The following is a 19,057-nucleotide window of genomic DNA, read 5'->3' as shown; positions in this document are numbered from 1 at the left end:
AAATCCATCAAACCCCTCATCTAAAATTCAAATCTATCTTACAGATTTATTCTGAAACAATATATATACAAAATTCTTTATTTACCCTATAAATATAACATTTTACAAAAAAGCAACAATCTTTCCTATTCAACAATTTTGTCCCCTTTAAAAATCCAATTCCACAATCTCCCATTAAATCAAATCTAAAACCAAAATCTAAAACAATTCAAATATACATTCAATTTAAAATTAAAATTCTCCACATCCCCAATCTAACATTCAAATCTCACAATTTATCCTGAAACAATATATAAAATTCTTTACTTATCCTATATAATATTTAATATAACATTTTTAATCTTGCCTCCTTTAAAAATCCAATTCCACAACATTCAATTCTCAACCTCCCATTAAATCAAATCCAAAACAATATCCAAATATATATTCAATTTAAAATTAAAATTCTCCACATCTAAGATTCAAACCTGTCTCACAATTTATCCTGAAACACTACACAACAAAATTCCTTACTTACCCCATATAAATATAACAATTTACAAAAAAGTAAGAATCTTTAAAAATCCAAGCAACATCCACGTCTCAAAACTTCCAATTAAAATCTCAAGTGAACCACAATAGCCAATATCGACCGCCTACACACGCCTCACCCTCGTGCCAAATTCGCGTATACCAATTGAGGGGGAAGGGGGCGTCGATCGAAAGACAGAGGCTGCTCCCCATTGCCAGTGGCGTTTGGTATATGGGTGTCCGTGCTCCCAGCCGGTTAATATTTTATTATAATCCGAAGGACGCGGCGTATATGGCGAGGAAACGGTCCCGTGATACGGGCCGCGATAATTCTCGGCAAAACGAGCCATGGCTGTCGCATTATCAAAGCCACCAGAGAAAACCAGTTCGCAGAAGCGTGCACGCAACAACCGGCCGCGAAAGCTGGAATAACTGTCCTTCGATCGGTCGACATCTCCATCGGTTGCTCGCCACGGCCTTGCGACCGCTTTCGATGCCAATTAGCGTGCCACGTAGCGACCCATCGCTGATTATGAAGCGTGGATGATGGTTGATTCCGGATGAAAATTGAGACGAGAGCTGTGCCGGCTACCCGTGTTCAGCGTTTCATAGCGTTTAAATTGCCGATTAAGATGGGGATGGTGATGGGTATTAATGAGTAAGCTTTTTGCGTTTTCTTGTGACGATAGATTAATAAATTGATTATTTTGTGCGCGTCCAGTTTTTAATAGGCACGTAATGTTTGAAACTTGACTTTTTATGTTTTATTATTAATAAATGAAGAATTGAGTTTTTTTTTTTTGACTTAATGTGTGTCTTAGTATTTGTGAGAAGATATGTAATAGGCAATTGCTTTTTATATTTTAATAAGGAAGAATATTGATGAGTAAATAGATATTTAGTATCTGGATATTTTTTTGTTGTGATAATGAAGAGTTGAATATTTGTGAAAAAGATATTCTGATGAGAGAATTTGTTGCAAATGATTGAGCGTCTCGATCAGGATGGAAATTGTGGAAAATATAGTTTATAAAAAATAAGCGAAAGAAATTTGATCCCAAAGGAATCAATATTTTTAATAATGAAAATTTATCCAATAATATCCAATAAATTCCAATTTCATCTCGTATCTCAAGAAAGAGATGTTATCGAATAGAAGCACGTGATTTCTATCGATACGAAAACTGATTCTGAATAAATTTTAATTAAACGAATAAGGAACGAGGACAGTAAAAATGTATATATTATTATCGAAAGGAACAACATTTACGAATTTAGCTTCTTCTAAAAGGAAGAAACTTTGAAAGAAAGTGAGCATCGGTTGTGAAAGATTCATACGAGACTTTCAAATACGTTCCCCGTGAAAGAGAGATTACATCGGATTTCTTTGGCGCTCCCCGTAGTAAACGGAACACTTCCATAAATCATGCATGACTCTCGTCCCCTGCTATGGAAACGTGTCGATGTGAACGATCATCATACACAACGCGAATTAATTTTTCTTCCACAATTAAAACGATAAATATTAGCGTTTAAAATGTAACGATTATTATATATTGAAAATAAACAAATAAGTAATCACGTTTAATAATCAATTTATAATAATCAATCATACTTATTTTACAAATTATCGTAATTATTACTTTTAATTCGATTTTCAACACATTGCAATTATTCTCCACTTTCTCATTATATCCAACATTTACACGTTATTTTCATTGCTATTAAACGATTAATTTCTATATTTAAATGATTAATTATATATTTAAGCGTTGTACAACAGAATCTAAAAGTGATTACCATCTGTAGTAATCGATATTATAATTTACACCGTTTCGAATGGATTAATTTTTATCGTATTACGTATCATCGTTCCTTCCAAGTCGCCATTGTTACGCACTTCTACTGTTCTACGCTTGTTTCTACCTTCACTCTTACGAAAAGAACGAAGCTTCTTTCGTACGTTTATATTAGATAACGATCAAACGTTGGTAAAATAATTAGAATTATTTCGCTTGATATCTCTTATTTTCAATGTAACACCCGCGTGAAAGAGATTTAATATAAAAATTTATTTAAAAATCGTATTATTCCTCCCCGCAAAAAGATCCTTCGAAAAGATCTCTCCTTCTAAATCTAAAAAGCTTCTCCTGAAAAGCAAGATATCATTCGTTTCTTACGGGAAATATCAAAAATTTTCCTCCTCCATTCGCAAAATTAGATTTCTCCTTCGCAAAGAGCTTCGAAGAGAAGAGAATACAGAGAGAGAGAGAGAGAGAGAGAGAAGAGAAAACAAAAGCCAACCAAGTTCGATCTCTCCATTGCGCGGAGAGAGACGATTTCACGAGAGGTTAGTTTACTTTAGAAGCAAAGATCTTCATTCGATGTGGCAACCCTTACGTCGACCAGCTTCCGGAAAATTTAATTTCCGCGATGCGGCACGAAAGCTTGCATCGATACGTGTATCGATCGATCCGATCTGCTCTCTTTATCTCCAAGTTTTTAAACTTCGTTTATTAAAACGTGACGGTTCCGTAAATTTCCATCTGGAATGTTTTAATTACCGCGATAATTGGCTCGATGATGTACACGACACGATGCATAATAATTTCTTAATCGAAATGCAATATGGAAGAGTCGGAGATTTATCGATTCGTGCTTTCGTTGTAATTTTATTTTTGAACGGATGTCGACGCGATTGTGAATTAACGATCAACAGCATGAATCTCGAGAGTGATTAACTTTTCACTTCCGTAAATTCAGACGAAATTGACGCGGTTTTTTACTTAGAAAAGAAGTCTTTGGAAAGTCTATGTGAAAAAAGAAATCAGTATTATAGTATATTTGAAATATTTTAAATCGAGACTAAAATACAAAATTTTAACAATAATCTACCTTAAAGATATTATTATATCACGACTTTTTCAAAAACTAATTACCTTCATTCACAGAGTGAAAGTTAAATTTCTTTTCAAAAATAAATATCAAAAAGATTCTTCTTCTTCTTCTTCTTCTTCTCCCAATTAAAATCTAAAATAATCCTCCAACGATCAATGATTCTCTCCCAAAGTCACAAAGCCATTTTATAAAAAAAAAAAAAAAGATATTCCATATGTTATATGAAATAGTTAACGTTTCAATAATTATTTTCTCACGATGTATCTGCCTCTTCTTTTTCGCAAGAAGCAAGAAGATTACAGAGAAATTGACGAGCACTCTGTAAACTGTTCGCCCTCCATTTCTTTTCGGCCAGCAGACCGCCCCGAATCGGTCCGTGTCGGAACCAAGGGGTAGTCCCACCCCTAGGCCACGGCTCAAAGCGTTCGTGCCCCATGAATTTATCAGGCTGCTCCCGATAGAAGCTCTGCCGATTAGGCAGGCCGTGTAAACCTGGAAATTAGCATTCTCGAGGGAGAATGGAACGAGATCGTGACGCGCGAGGCGTTTAGGAGCGGAAGTGGCGCGATCGGATTAAATTATTGCTGCTTTCAGCTCGATTGATCGCTACCCTGTCCCCCCGTCGGGATGGGGGAATTGATTAAAATCGATTGTGATATTTTTTAATTGAATCTTTAATTTCTTTTTTATTTTTCTTTATTTTAATTTTTTGAAATTTAAATTTTTAACGATGTTTGGCGAATGATTTTTGGTGATTTAATTTCGGAAAGATGAGTTTGTAGGAGTGTTTATGAAAAATGAAAATTTTGATGTACAAGATTCAGATATTTAAGTCTCTTTTAACGACGAATGAAAATCTTTATTGATTTCAAATCTTTTAATAATTTATTTATTTGTATTATTTTCGAGAATTTCAAAATCTGTAATTGCCATTACTTTGAAAATTAAGAATCTATTCTAAAAATTTCTCAAATTCACTCTGCAATTTACATCTCGATTCGAATAAAAAAATTTTTCTAAACAATTATTCGTTACTGTTCAAAAACTATAAATCACAAAAATTAATCCACTATTCCCAAAATCACTTCATTGATTCTTAAACTCCAATAAACAAAACTTCCACTCGACTTTTCTGGAAGAACAACATTCCAATCCAGAAATCTACAAAACCTAAAGTTAATAAATAAATAAAATTAAATCCTATCCTCCAAATTCACCATTTCCAAAATCATGTCACCTCAATTCCAATAAACAAAATTTCCACTCGACTTCTCTGAAAGAATAATCCAGAAATCTACAAAACCTAAAGGTAAATTAAATAAAAAATTAAATTCTACCCTCCAAATTAACCATTTCCAAAATCATGTCACCTCAATTCCAATAAACAAAATTTCCACTTCTCTGAAAGAACAACATTCCAATCCAGAAATCTACTAAAGTTAAATTAAATAAAATTAAATTGTAAACCCTCCAAATTTAAAAAAAAAAATCACGTCGCAATTAAACCTCAATAAACAAAATCTCAACTTTTCTCTGGAAGAACATTCGAATCCGAATCTTAAGAGATCTAAGAATCCAAAGAAGAGGAAAAAAGAAGATAGTATACTTGAGTGTCATCGTTGGAAAGGAGGAAAAGGGTGAAAGAGAGCGTCGTTCCTCGGATGAATCCCTCGTTATCGCGAGGAATATCCAGGAATATCCAAGATAGGATCGATGGTCGGTCCCGATCCCTGGAAAAGAGGATCGATGGCGATCTATACGCGACTGCCGGAATACCTGCAACACCGGTTCTCGCGATGAACGACGTCCATGACGATAAACTCGACCGCGGTAATTGGCTCGCGAAATCATCCCTTTGGAAACGAACCTGCGACACTTTAAAAAATCTCTAAGGATTCGAAACACGTGGATGGGGTCGAACGTGGAGGGTTCGCTTGGATGAGCGAGAGAAAAGTAAGGAAAGAAAAGAAAAATTTATGCCTTTTGCAAGATTTTTGTTGGAGAAATATAATCTGGATCTCTTTTATTTCTCTTTGGAATTTTTATTTCAATTCTGACGATTTGTTTCTCCGATGGATGTTGGAATTTATTTTTCGAATTTTTATTTTATTTTTCATGATTTGTTTTATATCGGAATCATCTTTTATAAATTTTAATAAATAAAAAATAGAAATTTCTCTACTTGTTGCGAACTTAAATTTATTTATATTTTTATTACTGTCTCGAATTTTTTACGATTATTTTGGTGTTTGTAAACAAGGAGTGTGAATGGAGATTTGTCCCATTTAGGTATAGATATTTCAGAGAAGAATTTTTTACAACATGAAACAAGATTAACCCTTTAATCAATTTCTATGATAATCTCGTACATCGTGATACTTTATATTCACCGTTTAAAATTTTGCCAAGATTTTCCTCTTATCCAACAAGAAGTTGTAAAATTGGACAAAATTCCCTAATATTTTATCAATACGTCACGTCTTCGATATAATTATTCATCCGTTTTCCCCTTTCTTCGAGAAAGATAATAATGCTATCCTATATACTGAGATACTTTACTATATACTAGATACTTTTATATTTTACCAATTATTCTTACACAATCTAAAGATTAATCTTTCACGAAATAAATTAATAATAAAAATCTATCCAGAGAATTGTTGCTTTTACAACAAATACAAATAAGCTATTGAAAGAAATAATTATCGTGCATTATGGACAGATTGTTTACTCCACGTCCTTGCGTAAACAATTAATTTATTATCGTATTATATTTGCAATTGGATATCGATTACTTTAGAATTATATCAATACCATTCCAATTAAAAGCAGTTTCCATCCATAATTCCTAAATTGATAACACCGACTATATCTTTAAAAGGCGAAACTTTTAACTCTCCGTCCACCCACGTACGCACAATTTCTTTCACATTGGACATCTCGAAACCTACAATCGCATTGCTATACTTACATTGAGAGACGCGGAGGCGGGGACGGTGACCATGGCAGGGACGTCACCACTTCCACCCCTCATTCTGCCCCTTTACACGGCCCACCACCCTATTCAGCGACGTCACATCGGATCTCTGTTAACAGAGAAAGCATCCAAAGTGAGCATGCCTGTAAGCTCGTAATTCGATTTCTCGTGGGGAATATTTCGTAAAAAAAAGAAACGGACACACCCTCGATTATCCGCGACCGATTATCTGACCATTTGTAAGGGAAAATGATGGCAATATGTCGACCTCGAGAATAGGGGAAGCGAGCGAAGGGTTGTTTTGACTCTCGAAACGAGATATCTCTCAACTCGAGCATCCATCTCGAGCAAAAAGGATCAATCTTGTTTAATAAAGCTTCTATTAAAGAGGTGTGGGAGAACTTGATACTAATACAGATTATTGAAAATTAATTTGGAATTATTATCAATTGTGTATTTGTTACACGATTCGCGTTTAACGATGTGCAATAGTAATCCGCAATTATCTTCTAATTGGATGTATCCACGCTTATATCCATTCCCACCTATTATATTTCATTTCACGTAATCACGAATAAATTATATCGAAGTATAAGCGCGTTTCCGGTCGACTCGTGTTCCTGAACGCGAGATTTTTAACGAGACGTTTGCTCGGCCACTCCCTCTTCCTCTCCCTCTTTTTTCTTTTTTTCTCTCTCGCGCTAACGAACTTTCGTCCGGGGAAACTGTGGTCGGGACAGGGTGGTTTTCAATCCGCTTAACCGCGGTTTCATTTATGCAAAAGTGACGGGGCTCGCGCCGAAGATTGTTCGACTCCCTCGAGGCTAAATCCGATCCGTTTACGCAACCGTGGCTTCGGCCCGATTGCGAATTCCCATGCAAAAATCCTTCCAGGCACCAACCATTGAAACGATCTCGTTAATTTGGATCGAAGATCTCCCAGTTCCGTGATATTTTACGTTGCGTGATGTCTGTTATGTAATTATTTATCACTCATCTCGGCTGGAAGTCGTCTTTATTCCTGCGTCTTATAATATTATAATATCTTAATTATAATATTAATTCTGCTTCATTGCTTTTTTTTAACCTTTGACACCTTTGATATTTTCTTCAACGAGAAATTCTAAAAACAATTCTGTATTCATAATTGTCGTGAGAATTGTAAGAATTTTATAAAGTCATTTATATAAGCATTTGCTTCCAAAAATTCGTAGATTTCGTATAAAGACAGAAATTTCAATCAAAATTCTAGATTTAACTGCTTATCTTCGATACGCAAAGAGAACAATTCCACGGATATCCAAACACGTCCGTCGCTCAAATATTTCAGCGTAATCACGCGGCCGACCGTAATACCAATGCGGTTCAACTCACGCGATCTACTCTCGCGCAACCACCATCGGGGAAAGCGAAAGTTTACTCGAAATAAACATCCCTCGATGCCAGAAACCAGGCTTCGAAACGAGACAAGTTTATTCAATAATCCGCCGCGTGCTTTAATACCATTTGGTCGACACGCATTCATGGCCAGTCATAAATTCTCTTTAGGAACTAATTTCACCGTATTCTGCTGCTCAATCCCGACCGTATTCTTCGCTAAGTAGCCACCAATACCTATGTGCTATATAACTCATTTCATTTCGCTCTTCCCTTTCCCTTTCTCTCTCTTTCTTTCGTCCAAACTCGGGGCCAATATGAGGCAACAACAGAGATATCCGCCTCTTTTTTCCTCCTACTATACTCTACGCGCTATCCTCTATCGAGATAGCGTATCCTCTATCCTCTTCTCAATCACGGATTTAATATTCTCTGTCTTTATGTTCCGTGCGTTCCGTATGTTCCACGCGAACTTTCAGTCTCTGTCGAACAATCTGCCTCACCGTATTACAGCCTGTCCTTCTCGCAGCAACAGACTTTCTTGTTCGGTAGTATATATTCCCCTTCCTCGTTCCATCGACTGATCTTCAACACGCTCCATCTTTCTCCGTTCCGCGCAGGGATTATCGCTATCTTTCTCCAATGCTGATTCTCTCTCTTTCTCTTTCGTTCCACCACTCGTTGCTCGTAATACCGTCCTTGTCCCTCTATCTTTCCTCGTCCCACAAATACATCGCTCCTCCTCCGACAGACTTGCGTGCACAGTTTTTTTTCTCTCGTCGTTCCCTCCGAGTATCGTATATCGTTCCTTCTATCTCTCTCCTTGTCCCACTCACTTCCCACCGTATACACCTCCTTCTCAGGTTCCTCGGGAACAATTCTGTTCCCCTCTCCTCGTCTCTCTGTCGTTTCTGACTCGCGTCACGCACGACGTTTTTTTTTTTTGCGGCGCTTCGACCATCTTCCATCTACCTCTGTTCCTCGCCCGTTCCGCGTATCGCGTCCTTCTCCCACCGGTCGAGTCCAATAACTCTTTCCCCTTTTCCCCCAACCGTGTCCCTCCTCGTCCGATCCACGGACGTCCGACTCGGTTCTCCTCGTTCCACGTCGGTTGGCTCTCCCTTCTTCACCCGTCCTTGTCGCTTCCTTGGAACCAGTGCACGCCAGAACAGAGGAGAGAACGGGGTCTCGTTGGCGGTCTCTGTCGCACGCCCGCTGCGTGGCCCACCCACCGCAATAAGTTCCACCCGCCCACGTTACCTCTCACGCACTTCTGCCGCGCGATCATCCGTTGCGAATTGGAAAGCAGGCGCGTCGCTTATCTCGCTGCGGGATCTCCCTTTCTTTCTCTCTTTTTCTCTCTCTCTCTTTCTCTCTTTCGACAGAGTGAGAAGATACGTTCGTTTCCTCGTTTGTTCTTTCGTTTCACCGCGCCTCGTGAGAAAAAGAAGGAGGGAATAATAAAGAGAAGACGCATCTTTTCGCATCCGCGCGAAAATTCAACGATGCGGAGATGAACAGGACGATACGTAGCGATACGTAGCGCAGTACGATGAATCGATAGGAGAATTTTTACGGATTCGACGATGGTGAGGTTAGGTGGAAGTCACTGGCTATTTTTCTTAATCCTCTGCAATGATGGAAGATACGTGGCGTGTATATCTGTATTTAGATTATTTTATCTTGTTTGTTCATCGGGTCAACGGACTTGTTAGAAAAATACGGAAAGATCAATTTATGAAGATGGATTATATTTAAAAATGGTGGATCACCATTATAGAATATATGACTGAAATATATTCCATTTCCAGCCAGTCTATTTTTATTCTTTCGATTAATAGCGAGTTTATTTTTACTTCAAACACGCAAAATATTACTGAGAATTTTATTCGGTCAAGAATTTTTCCTTTATATCTTTCGAACTCTAAAATTAGACATCATTATCCATTTTTATGAAGTTTCGTGGATAATGCATCACGTTTTGACGTTCACGTTTTGTGCCACTAAACGTAACATATCGTAATACAAAGCGAAATACTTTTGAAAATTTCGCTCTGAAATGATAATAAAATTATATCGCAAAACGATAGAAAATATAATTGGATATTTTTCACTTCGTCGCTATGCAGATAACATATCGAGTTTCGTGTCGAAAACATATCATTATATAGCTATTAGAGTGAAATTTAAATAATCACTCGTTTTTTTCCACTAGTTAATTTATCGTTGTTATTCGACGCACCGTGTTCACTTGCGTTTATCAATTATTCATCGTTTAATTGATGGATTCGTTTATATTACACGTTGTTCGACAAATTAATTTATATGTTCTGGTAACGTGAACGATGAGGAACATTTTCAAATTGATTATAGTTGATTAATTCTCGTGCATTTCAATATTTCATGCTCCCAAAGAGGAATTGGAACAGGTGAAATTTCTGGGAAAATTTCTTGTATTCCTTGATAAAATTTCATTTTTATTGGATAATTAGATATGTAATCAGCCTATTTCGCTCGTATTTTCCCAAAAAATTGAAAATTTACCAAATTTTCAAACGAAAATAAATAAAAATACGAAATTATTTCCATTTCAAATCTCAACTTCATCTTCTTCATCAACGAAAATTCAAAATTCCAAAGATGATTTCCAAAATCTTCCATCACCATCATCAATCGATTATATCGATCATTTCAAAGTTATGATCATTATAAATAAATCATTCTTCTCCAGTATAAAACGAAAACTTTTCGAGATCTTTGAGGATCGAAAGAATTTCGAAGTGGCAATTGCTCGATAGATTTCTCAACGAGCACGAAGGTCGATTTGCAAGAGAGATTCCTTTGTTGTCCTTGAACCCTCCGCCCAGTGTACTTCCTCGGTCGTTGTTTCCTCGACTTCCACCGCCAGTCAAGCGAATCGTACTCATGGTCGGAAGCTTTATTGTGATCCATCGTTGAACAAAGACTCCACTCATCGGCCGCCCGTGAACCTTGACGGATGATGACGTTCGTCTAGCCGACGTTCCAATTAAATTAAGACGAGCTCCTGTTTCGCGTACGCGAGATTAAAGACTAAAGAACCTAGATTCCACTAACTTTCCGTCTCTTTCTTTCAAGGATTTTCTTTGCTCGACCAAGAGTTTGAAACTTCTATTATTATTAATCTTATACAATTATAACATTTCAATAATAATATACAAGAAAAATACAACAAAGAAAGATACAAGAAATAATAGAAATAATTCCTAAGACAAGCGTAACAACAACAATCCTCTATAATTACAACAGAACCTAACTTTGACGAACTAAAAGCTACAGAAAGCACATGATTTTTTTTCTACGTCAATTTTATTTTAGGAATCTAATCACACGTTAGGGAATCAAAAACTCTTCGAATAATTACATTCCAGAAACTACATCTCCATCTCTTTCTCTGCTCGACCAAGAGCTTGAAACTTCTACTATTATTAATCTTATACAATTACAACGTTTCAATAATACACCAAAGATATAAGAAATAATTCCTAAGACAAGCAACAACAATCCTCTATTATTACAACAGAACCTAACATTCAAAAATCAGACAATTGAAACTTCTATCATTATTAATCTTATACAATTACAACGTTTCAATAATACACCAAAGATATAAGAAATAATTCCTAAGACAAGCGTAGCAACAACAATCCTCTATTATTACAACAAAACCTAACTTTGATGAATTAAAAGCTAAAGAAAAAAAAAACACAATGATTTATCCTAAATCAATCAAATCTTAGGAACGAATCTAATTACAGGAGTTTAGGGGAAATTAAAAACGTCCCCTTCAGAGCTCAGAGTCGCGAGTCGCGAACTCGAACGAAAGACAACGTTCCCCTCGAAGAACTTCCCCCGCCCCCTCTCCTTCTTCAAAACCAAGTCTTCCCTCCACCACGTTTTCTCGAATGTTTCGCCTCGCGAAATCATGGCGATCCGCATTGGATAACGCTACGCTGCCCTAATGAGAGGCTTACTAGGGAGCGGATAAAGGGCATCGGGGTTCGTGGATCGTCGGTGGATCCCGGTGGCACGACCGCACGCCATAAAAGCGCTCTCTATATTTAGCCACGGTTCCCCATATGTTCCCCACCTACGTGGCCGGGACCGCGAACCACGCTCGCACGTGTTTTACGACTGTGCACGCCGGTGATCCCCGAGCACCCGCCACGATTCGCAATCCTAGCCCGGGTTACAACCCTCCACGACCCTTTCGCCACTCTCTCTCTCTCTCTCTCCCCCGGCTGTCGCTCCATTTGCGCTCAAAAGCGGCCCCCCTCCCCCTCCCTCCGTTAATTTTTCTTGTTTACGAAGCGATGATCGTGCATTCTTTATCTCGACTTATGAGTGTTTTGATTCATTTTTTTTTATTTTTTTTTTTTAAATTGTGTCTGTCGTTTGTCTTCATCTTTGATGATCGTTTCATTCCAATATGGTATCTTTTTCTTTTTTCTTTTTTTTTTTCTTTTTTTCTTCGAGAATCTTTGCCACGTTAATTATATTATTTTGGGGAAAATAAGTTTAGATCGTTTGAAATGTTTTATTCTAATTCGTTTTAAGAAAAGGAAAATGGAGAACGATTAATAAATTATACGAATTCTTTATAAAATTATCAATTATATATGTATATATAAGAGAGAATTAAATCATGATTCGCAAATTCTTCCTCTCCTTCGTCTCCCCTCATTCGAAACGATAAATTGGGAGTGGCGATGGCGCGGCGTGAATAAAAAATAAGCGAATAGACGAATCTTCCCCTCGATCGCCATTAATCGAGGCTCGATGCTAATAAAAGCTCGAGGAAGCAACGTTTGTCCACGCCACGTGAATAATCGCGTTAACGACTCCGACGCGTTGACTGACACGGTCCATTAATCGCGGCCAAGTAAACATTATACCTCGCCCCTCGATTTATTAATTCGATCGCGCGATCGATCGATCGATCGTCAAACGGGCCCGTTTAATAAAGATCGATCGAAGCCTCGCCCGTATTCCACCGCAGAGATTTCGCGATTTATTATCGGGATCGACGTTTCAATCCTGCCTTTTTCTTCTTCTTTCTTTTTTTCCTTTCCCTTTCCTTCTCCTTCCGTTCGTCGATTTTCGACCCGTATCGAATACACGCTCGCGTTACGCCACGAGCTTAATCATCGCGAACAGATTGATATCGTGATCGAGATCGATGTTGCGATCGATACAGGTATGCGCACACGAGATCGATCGTCGCGAGCTGGGTGTACAGAGATGGATAGGGAGAAAAGATAAGGAGTTGGTAGAAGGAATACGTGTTTCTTTTTTTTTTTTTTTTTTGGATGTTCTTCTGTTTATTTCGAATTGCATTGTTTTGTTTTCAACTTGTTTGCAATTTAATAATACAGGACGGATTTAGATAGATAGATAACGCAGAAGATTTGTTTAATTTGAATTTAATCATTATTCCGTTGTTCTAAATTTTTTTTTAATTCAAACAGAAAATCGGCGGAACAAAGGAAAAATTTTTACCGAATTTCGAGTTAAGAATTCGCGGGCGAACTCGTCCTACGAAGCTATTGTTGCACTTTTGGTATCGTTGTAAGACCTCGTCTTTTCACTTTCTACTCAGAAAAATTAAGTCGCTTTACTCGATTTTTTTTTCTCTTGAATTCGATATAATTGAAAAATAGTAAATAATTATTATGAAAAAAAAATTGTTTCAACTTGGATTGCATCGAAATTTTGACGACTCAAGATCGAATAAGCACAATTTTACTTTGCTTCGAATCTTAATGCAATTTAAATTGCTATTTAATTTTCTTAAAAGAGTCATAACAAGTCAATAATATTTCGGAAATATTAATATCGCGAAGAGAAATTCAAATTTTAAACGCGATAAAATTGAAATCATTCTTTGTTACAAAGTTATTATCGTTATTATCATTATTCTGGAAAAAGACGTCGTTATTTCTGACTATAAACGTTCTAATAGGGAAACGTAACGTAACGTTTCTGTTTTATTTTTTATCATTACAACCCACATTTTTATTCCACGCCGCGCGCGCGACAGGTCGTTTCACCTCGTAACATTTGATACTGGCTAAATGTTAAGCAATTCTGTATTTAATTAACCATGATTCAACAAAGACTTGTACTCCTGTTTAACTTCAAATTTACTTAGACAACATCGTAATTGGAGTTCGAAATATTCTTTCAAATTTTCTATTAACGAGTACATTTTATTATTAAAAGATTATTGTTTCAAAAACAATCTAAATTTCCACATATCCCACAATTCTAAACTCTATATTCTAATAAAACCAAAGCGATCAAATAAAATTCTAATCAAATTCTATTTTTAATTCTTATCACAAAATTTATCCATAAATAAAATAATAATGGAAACAAAATATTTTATATCCATCTTTCGATTAAAACTTCACGAGAGAGAAATCGTTGCCAATTAAGATATCAGTTATCAATCGAATCGTTATCATTCTCGCTGTCATAATGACGCATATTCGACGATAATTCGAAGATAATATTGATTAAGTATGAACGAATTTTTGTACGATCGTAATTGTACCGAATATACCACTTTCGACCGCCACGAATTTATTTTCTGCAATTATTGTTCCTGACGTTTCTCCGCATCGGGGAGAACTGGGTCGAAAACGTAATTGGCGATCTCTTATGCAAAAGGTGAACGACATTTCAACGGTAGCCGACTTATTGCCACATTCGGACCCCCTCTTTACGATAATTCCGATCGCTGGAACGAACTGGTGTAAACGGAATCTCGTTTGCTTGTAAGAGAAAATATTTTAGGTATTAATTAATTCACGGTTTTTCCTTTTTTTTTTTTTTTTTGAAAAATATCCAATTACAATTAGAAATATTTTGCGCGTTTAACTTTTGATTTTGTTTTGGTAAGAGAAATTAAAATTAACGTATAGTTGGCGTAATATTTAAATAAAAGAAAATTCGTAATGTATCGTCGCGTGTAATGGATATGGAATGCACTATACACGACTTTGAAACCACGGTTCGATATCGATTAAATGCCGCTATACGAAAGGTTAGCCCGACCTCCATCTTGAAACTTCTGATGCGACTTAACGTTACTGCCTAACATCAAGGTCACGATTTTTACGAGAGAAAAAAAATTCATTTGAATATTGAGCGTGATCTCGAGAGGTTGGATATTTTGGTTATAAATAAATTTTACAGAGAATTTTTCCTCGTTAAAGCCGATAATTAATGCAATACTTATTATTTTTCCAACGATTTATATTTTTAACACTGTCGATTACGAAATGTAAGTTATATTCGTATTTGTATTATAAAGAAGAATAAAAAAAAAAAAAAACAAAAAGATTCGTTTAAAGCCATGTCAACTTTCAAGTACCCTCTCTTTCAAGCACCCTCTACCCTTCCTAAAGATTGAACCAGAGCCCGGAGGCGTCGACACCGACCAGTGACCCAGATACCCGAACCAGCCTCAAAAACATCAACATCCACCCCTTCCACTTTCCTCTATCTTGCTTCAATTCACGCAATTTCAACCTCACTTTTCTATTCTCAAACCTAATCGAAAATCATCTTCTTTTCTTATAAAAAAAAAACTATATTCAATTTTTTATCTCTTTAATTTTCCAAAAAACGTTTATTCCACTTTTCGTTATATTATTCCAACTTGTACAATTTTACTCTAATCGTACATCGATGCCATTTATTATATCTATTTTCCTCTGCGTTACACCAATTTCAATCTCACTCTCCATTTCCCAATCAAAAATCACCCTCTTCTAAACAACCCCGAAGAAAACACTCCATAAAACACTATCCCTTCCTTTTCCTTGCCCTATTTCACACGAAACTTCATTTTCATCATCAAACCTATTCCCATCTAACGTGCGTTGCGATTAAAAAGAACATCAATTCCTTCCAATTTCTCCAATTTACAAACCATCCCATTATCTGAAGAGAATCACACCAACCTTGCACCAATTAAAATAGTAGAAATTTCAATTTCACTCTCGTTCCCTACCCATTCCCCCAAAAAACCAAATCCCCACCACTCGTAGAAACACACGCACGAAAACAACACCCACCACCGTTTCACAATATCAATTTCACCACTCGAAGAACCAACAAGAATATCCACACCCAATTATTCCCTCCCCCTGCAATCACACCGATTCGCAACAACAATAATTTCAATTTCACCGCGATTCCCAAAAACCACCCCCCACCACCACCACCACCACCACCACTCGGATAAGCACGTTGCAACCCCGTAGCAACGCGCATCATCCCCCGAATCATCCCCGAAAACCCCATGCGCTGAGGCCGGTGCGCGGGTGGGTGTCGGATATCGCAGGTGGTTCATCCATGGTGCGTGAAACCATCTCCCGTGTCTCACCTTGGCGACGACCACCTTAGTCGGCCGAGAGCCCTCTCACCGGCCCGCTATCGATCACCACGCTCCACCCACGAAAATCCCTGGAAACCGCGGCGTCGTCGTGGTCGTCGTCGTGGTCGTCGTCGTGATCGTCGTCGTGGCTCCAGCCTCCGACGCCTCTCTGCACCACCGCTTGCGATAGGTCGCGGTCTCGGCCGTCACGTGACGCGTATCCACCGACTGACACCGTTTCCCTGCGACTCGTCGCAACGTGGCAACCTCCACTACCTTCCCCCTCCCTCTCCCCCTCTCGAAAAAAACTCGGAAAATGCGGAGAACGAGAGAAGAGGGAGCGTTGGAGGAAAACTGTGCGTGGCGCGGCACAACGAGAGGCTCCGCGTCGGAAAAAGGGAACGCGTGTACTTGGCGGAGCGAAGGAAGGAAAGAAGGAAGGAAGGAATGGGATGGGATGGGATGGAAAGGAAAGGAGGACGCACGCAAGCGCAACCGGCGAGCTAACCTCCACTCGATAAAACGTCGTCCTCGCCTCGGCTCTCTCGCCGTTACGTCAGCTTACGTGTTGCGTCAGCGGGACGCGTGCGCGCACGTGGTGGCCCACCATCGGTCGAGCACCACCACAGCTCGCCCGTGCAAACGAGACAGGTTTTGCGTGCACGCACGCCACGGCACCCCCGCGTCTCGTCGCCGTTTCTCTCTTCGTCCTCTCTTGGCAACCTTGGCGAGCGGGAGGGAGCTCGAGGGAGGAGGGATAATGGATCGGGTGTTTGGGAATATGTGCTGTCTATGGGGGTTGGACGAGGAGAGGCTCGCGCTCGACGAGGTGCAATTCGTGGAAGGGGTTGCTCCGCTTTCGTTTTCGTTTCGAATTTTCGTGCGGGGAGAGTGAGTGTGTGTGTGTGTGTGTATGTGCGTATTTGTGTGTATGCGCGCGTTCGATTCGCGGTGGACACATTCGGGAGATTGTTCGGCTTTTCGAGAGGCTATGTTTCGAGGCTTTCCATTGTTCTCCAAGGATTCGAGTTTGATCGTGGCGTGTTTGTCTCTATCTCTACCTCTCTCTTTCTCTCCCTCCGTATATCGATTCGACTTGTCTCCTGTCTTCGAGATTCAATGCGCTTTTGTGGGTTATGTGTACCGTGTGTTTGGCGGTTTGCAATGGCGCGAGTGAATCGAAAGCTTGTTTTTCGGCAATGGGGTGAGAATGGAAGGATTCGTTCTGGAAAAGATTGTTGATCGAATTTTTTTCCTTTCTTTCTTCCTTTTTTTTGTTTTTTTTTTTCTAAACTCGAAGTGGATAAGTGTAAGTGCGAGTGTCGTGAGAATGGATAACAATGTTGCGCGAAATACAAATTTCATTATTTTGTATCACCACTTTGCACAACATCGACGAAACGTTTCGCCGGGACAATCGATTAAACGTTGGTTCGCCGTTTAGAATTCCTGACAACCGAAATAATAAACGGAACGATAAGTCGGCGAAGGAAGCATTAGGAAATTTATTCGAAACGATGTATATATATATATATATTTTTTAACCGAATGTTATAAAATTTTACGACACCGAGTGAGATTACAAAGTGGTTATAATTTAAATCGATATCTTTGTAAGCGAGTCTAGGTTGAATTTAAATCGTTGAAAAATGGGATGTAAGAGGCGTAGCCACGAGTACGGTACGGAGTGGATAATTTTTTGGTAAAAAAGATTACACGTGTGTTATTCAAGCCTCGGCTGCCTGCCTCATAAAGCACGGGAAATGATCCGGTGAAAGGGAAAGAGGCTAAATATGCAACGCGGACAATCCACCCTCGTTGAAAGAGAGTCCGCTGTATGTCGGTCGAACTTGCGCAGAATGTTCGAGAATTTTATGAATGAAAGCTCGTGCTAACGATCGACCAAACTCGGAATTCTGATTCAGGAAATATCACCGTGCGTTTCGGACTTCTCCGACTTTCCCAAGTCAAAATCAACTTTCGAGAAAAATCGATCAGAAAAATTTTCTCACGGAATCGAATCGCCAATAACGATTTTCCAAATTATTGTATCGTCTGTAATTCATTAAGATGTAACACGAATATAAAATTTAATTCTCTCCGTAGAATATCCTAAATTTTTCTTTTTCTTTTTCTTTTTTTTTTTCTCAATATCCTCTTTAAAAATTCAAGACTCTCTCTACTCCGTCAAATCATCGAAATATATATATATAGAATGAAACGAACTCGACGAAAATTTTGCGAATACGACGTACAAAGGTATCGAGGGTTAAAATTGTTTCGATAAGAGAAGAGAAGAAGAAAAAAAAAAAAAAATACAGAAAACGGGAGAAATATCTTCTCGAACGCAACAAGTCGCAAGAAGACAAACTTCTCTTGAAGAAACCGCACCAACTGTGGCTCTCAACAAGAAGCGGAAGCGGTGCCAATAACCTCGCTGCGCTCGATCGTCGTCGTCCGGAAGACCGGTGATTAAGATCGACGAGAATAAGCGGAATCGGCGCGGTCCACTATACCGGGTGACCGAAATGTCGCGCAAACTGTATTGAAACGGCGATCGGGATACGGATTGCGTGACTTTTCGACCACCCAGTGTGTGAAACGCACCCCCCTCCCTCCGCCCCCAAAAGGCCGTGTTCCACGGTGTTTGCGATCGACGCATGGGCTGCTATGGGAATCGCGATCGAATCATCGACAGACGCTCTGACAAGTCTCCGCGCAAACGGAAATGGCGGGGAACCACGACGGATGCGCGCCCACCGGATCGTGCTCAAGATCGTTCTCGGCGATTGTGCCGAACTTTTATGCGCATAATTGAATCGCTGGAACGATTGGATTGGACGGGCGGATGGATTTTTCGAGGAGGAAGA

The 19,057-nt window shown here is 38.7% G+C and overlaps 1 protein-coding gene across 2 annotated transcripts in view; it reads right to left on the bottom strand.

The window, feature by feature from the left end:
• The window catches only part of LOC122712308 (ras-related protein Rab-37-like), a 114,445-nt gene extending 97,869 nt beyond the window's left edge, over positions 1–16,576 (bottom strand). The window contains exons 1-2 of one of the 2 annotated variants that reach the window (XM_043931845.1): positions 16,197–16,576; positions 6,380–6,494 (exon numbers count right to left, since the gene is read on the bottom strand). In XM_043931845.1, coding sequence (XP_043787780.1) covers positions 6,380–6,442 — 63 coding nt within the window. In that variant the 5' untranslated portion in view covers positions 6,443–6,494; positions 16,197–16,576. The remainder of the gene's footprint in view (positions 1–6,379; positions 6,495–16,196) is intronic. The other variant, XM_043931847.1, reaches the window with a different exon arrangement.
• Positions 16,577–19,057: the final 2,481 nt, after the last annotated feature.

The sequence above is a fragment of the Apis laboriosa genome, unplaced genomic scaffold (assembly GCF_014066325.1).
Source record: "Apis laboriosa isolate Shangri-la unplaced genomic scaffold, ASM1406632v1 scaffold1_cov151, whole genome shotgun sequence".
NCBI lineage: Eukaryota > Metazoa > Arthropoda > Insecta > Hymenoptera > Apidae > Apis > Apis laboriosa.
The sequence above is the reverse complement of the archived record's forward strand: the minus strand, read 5'-3'. Positions and strand labels throughout refer to the sequence as shown.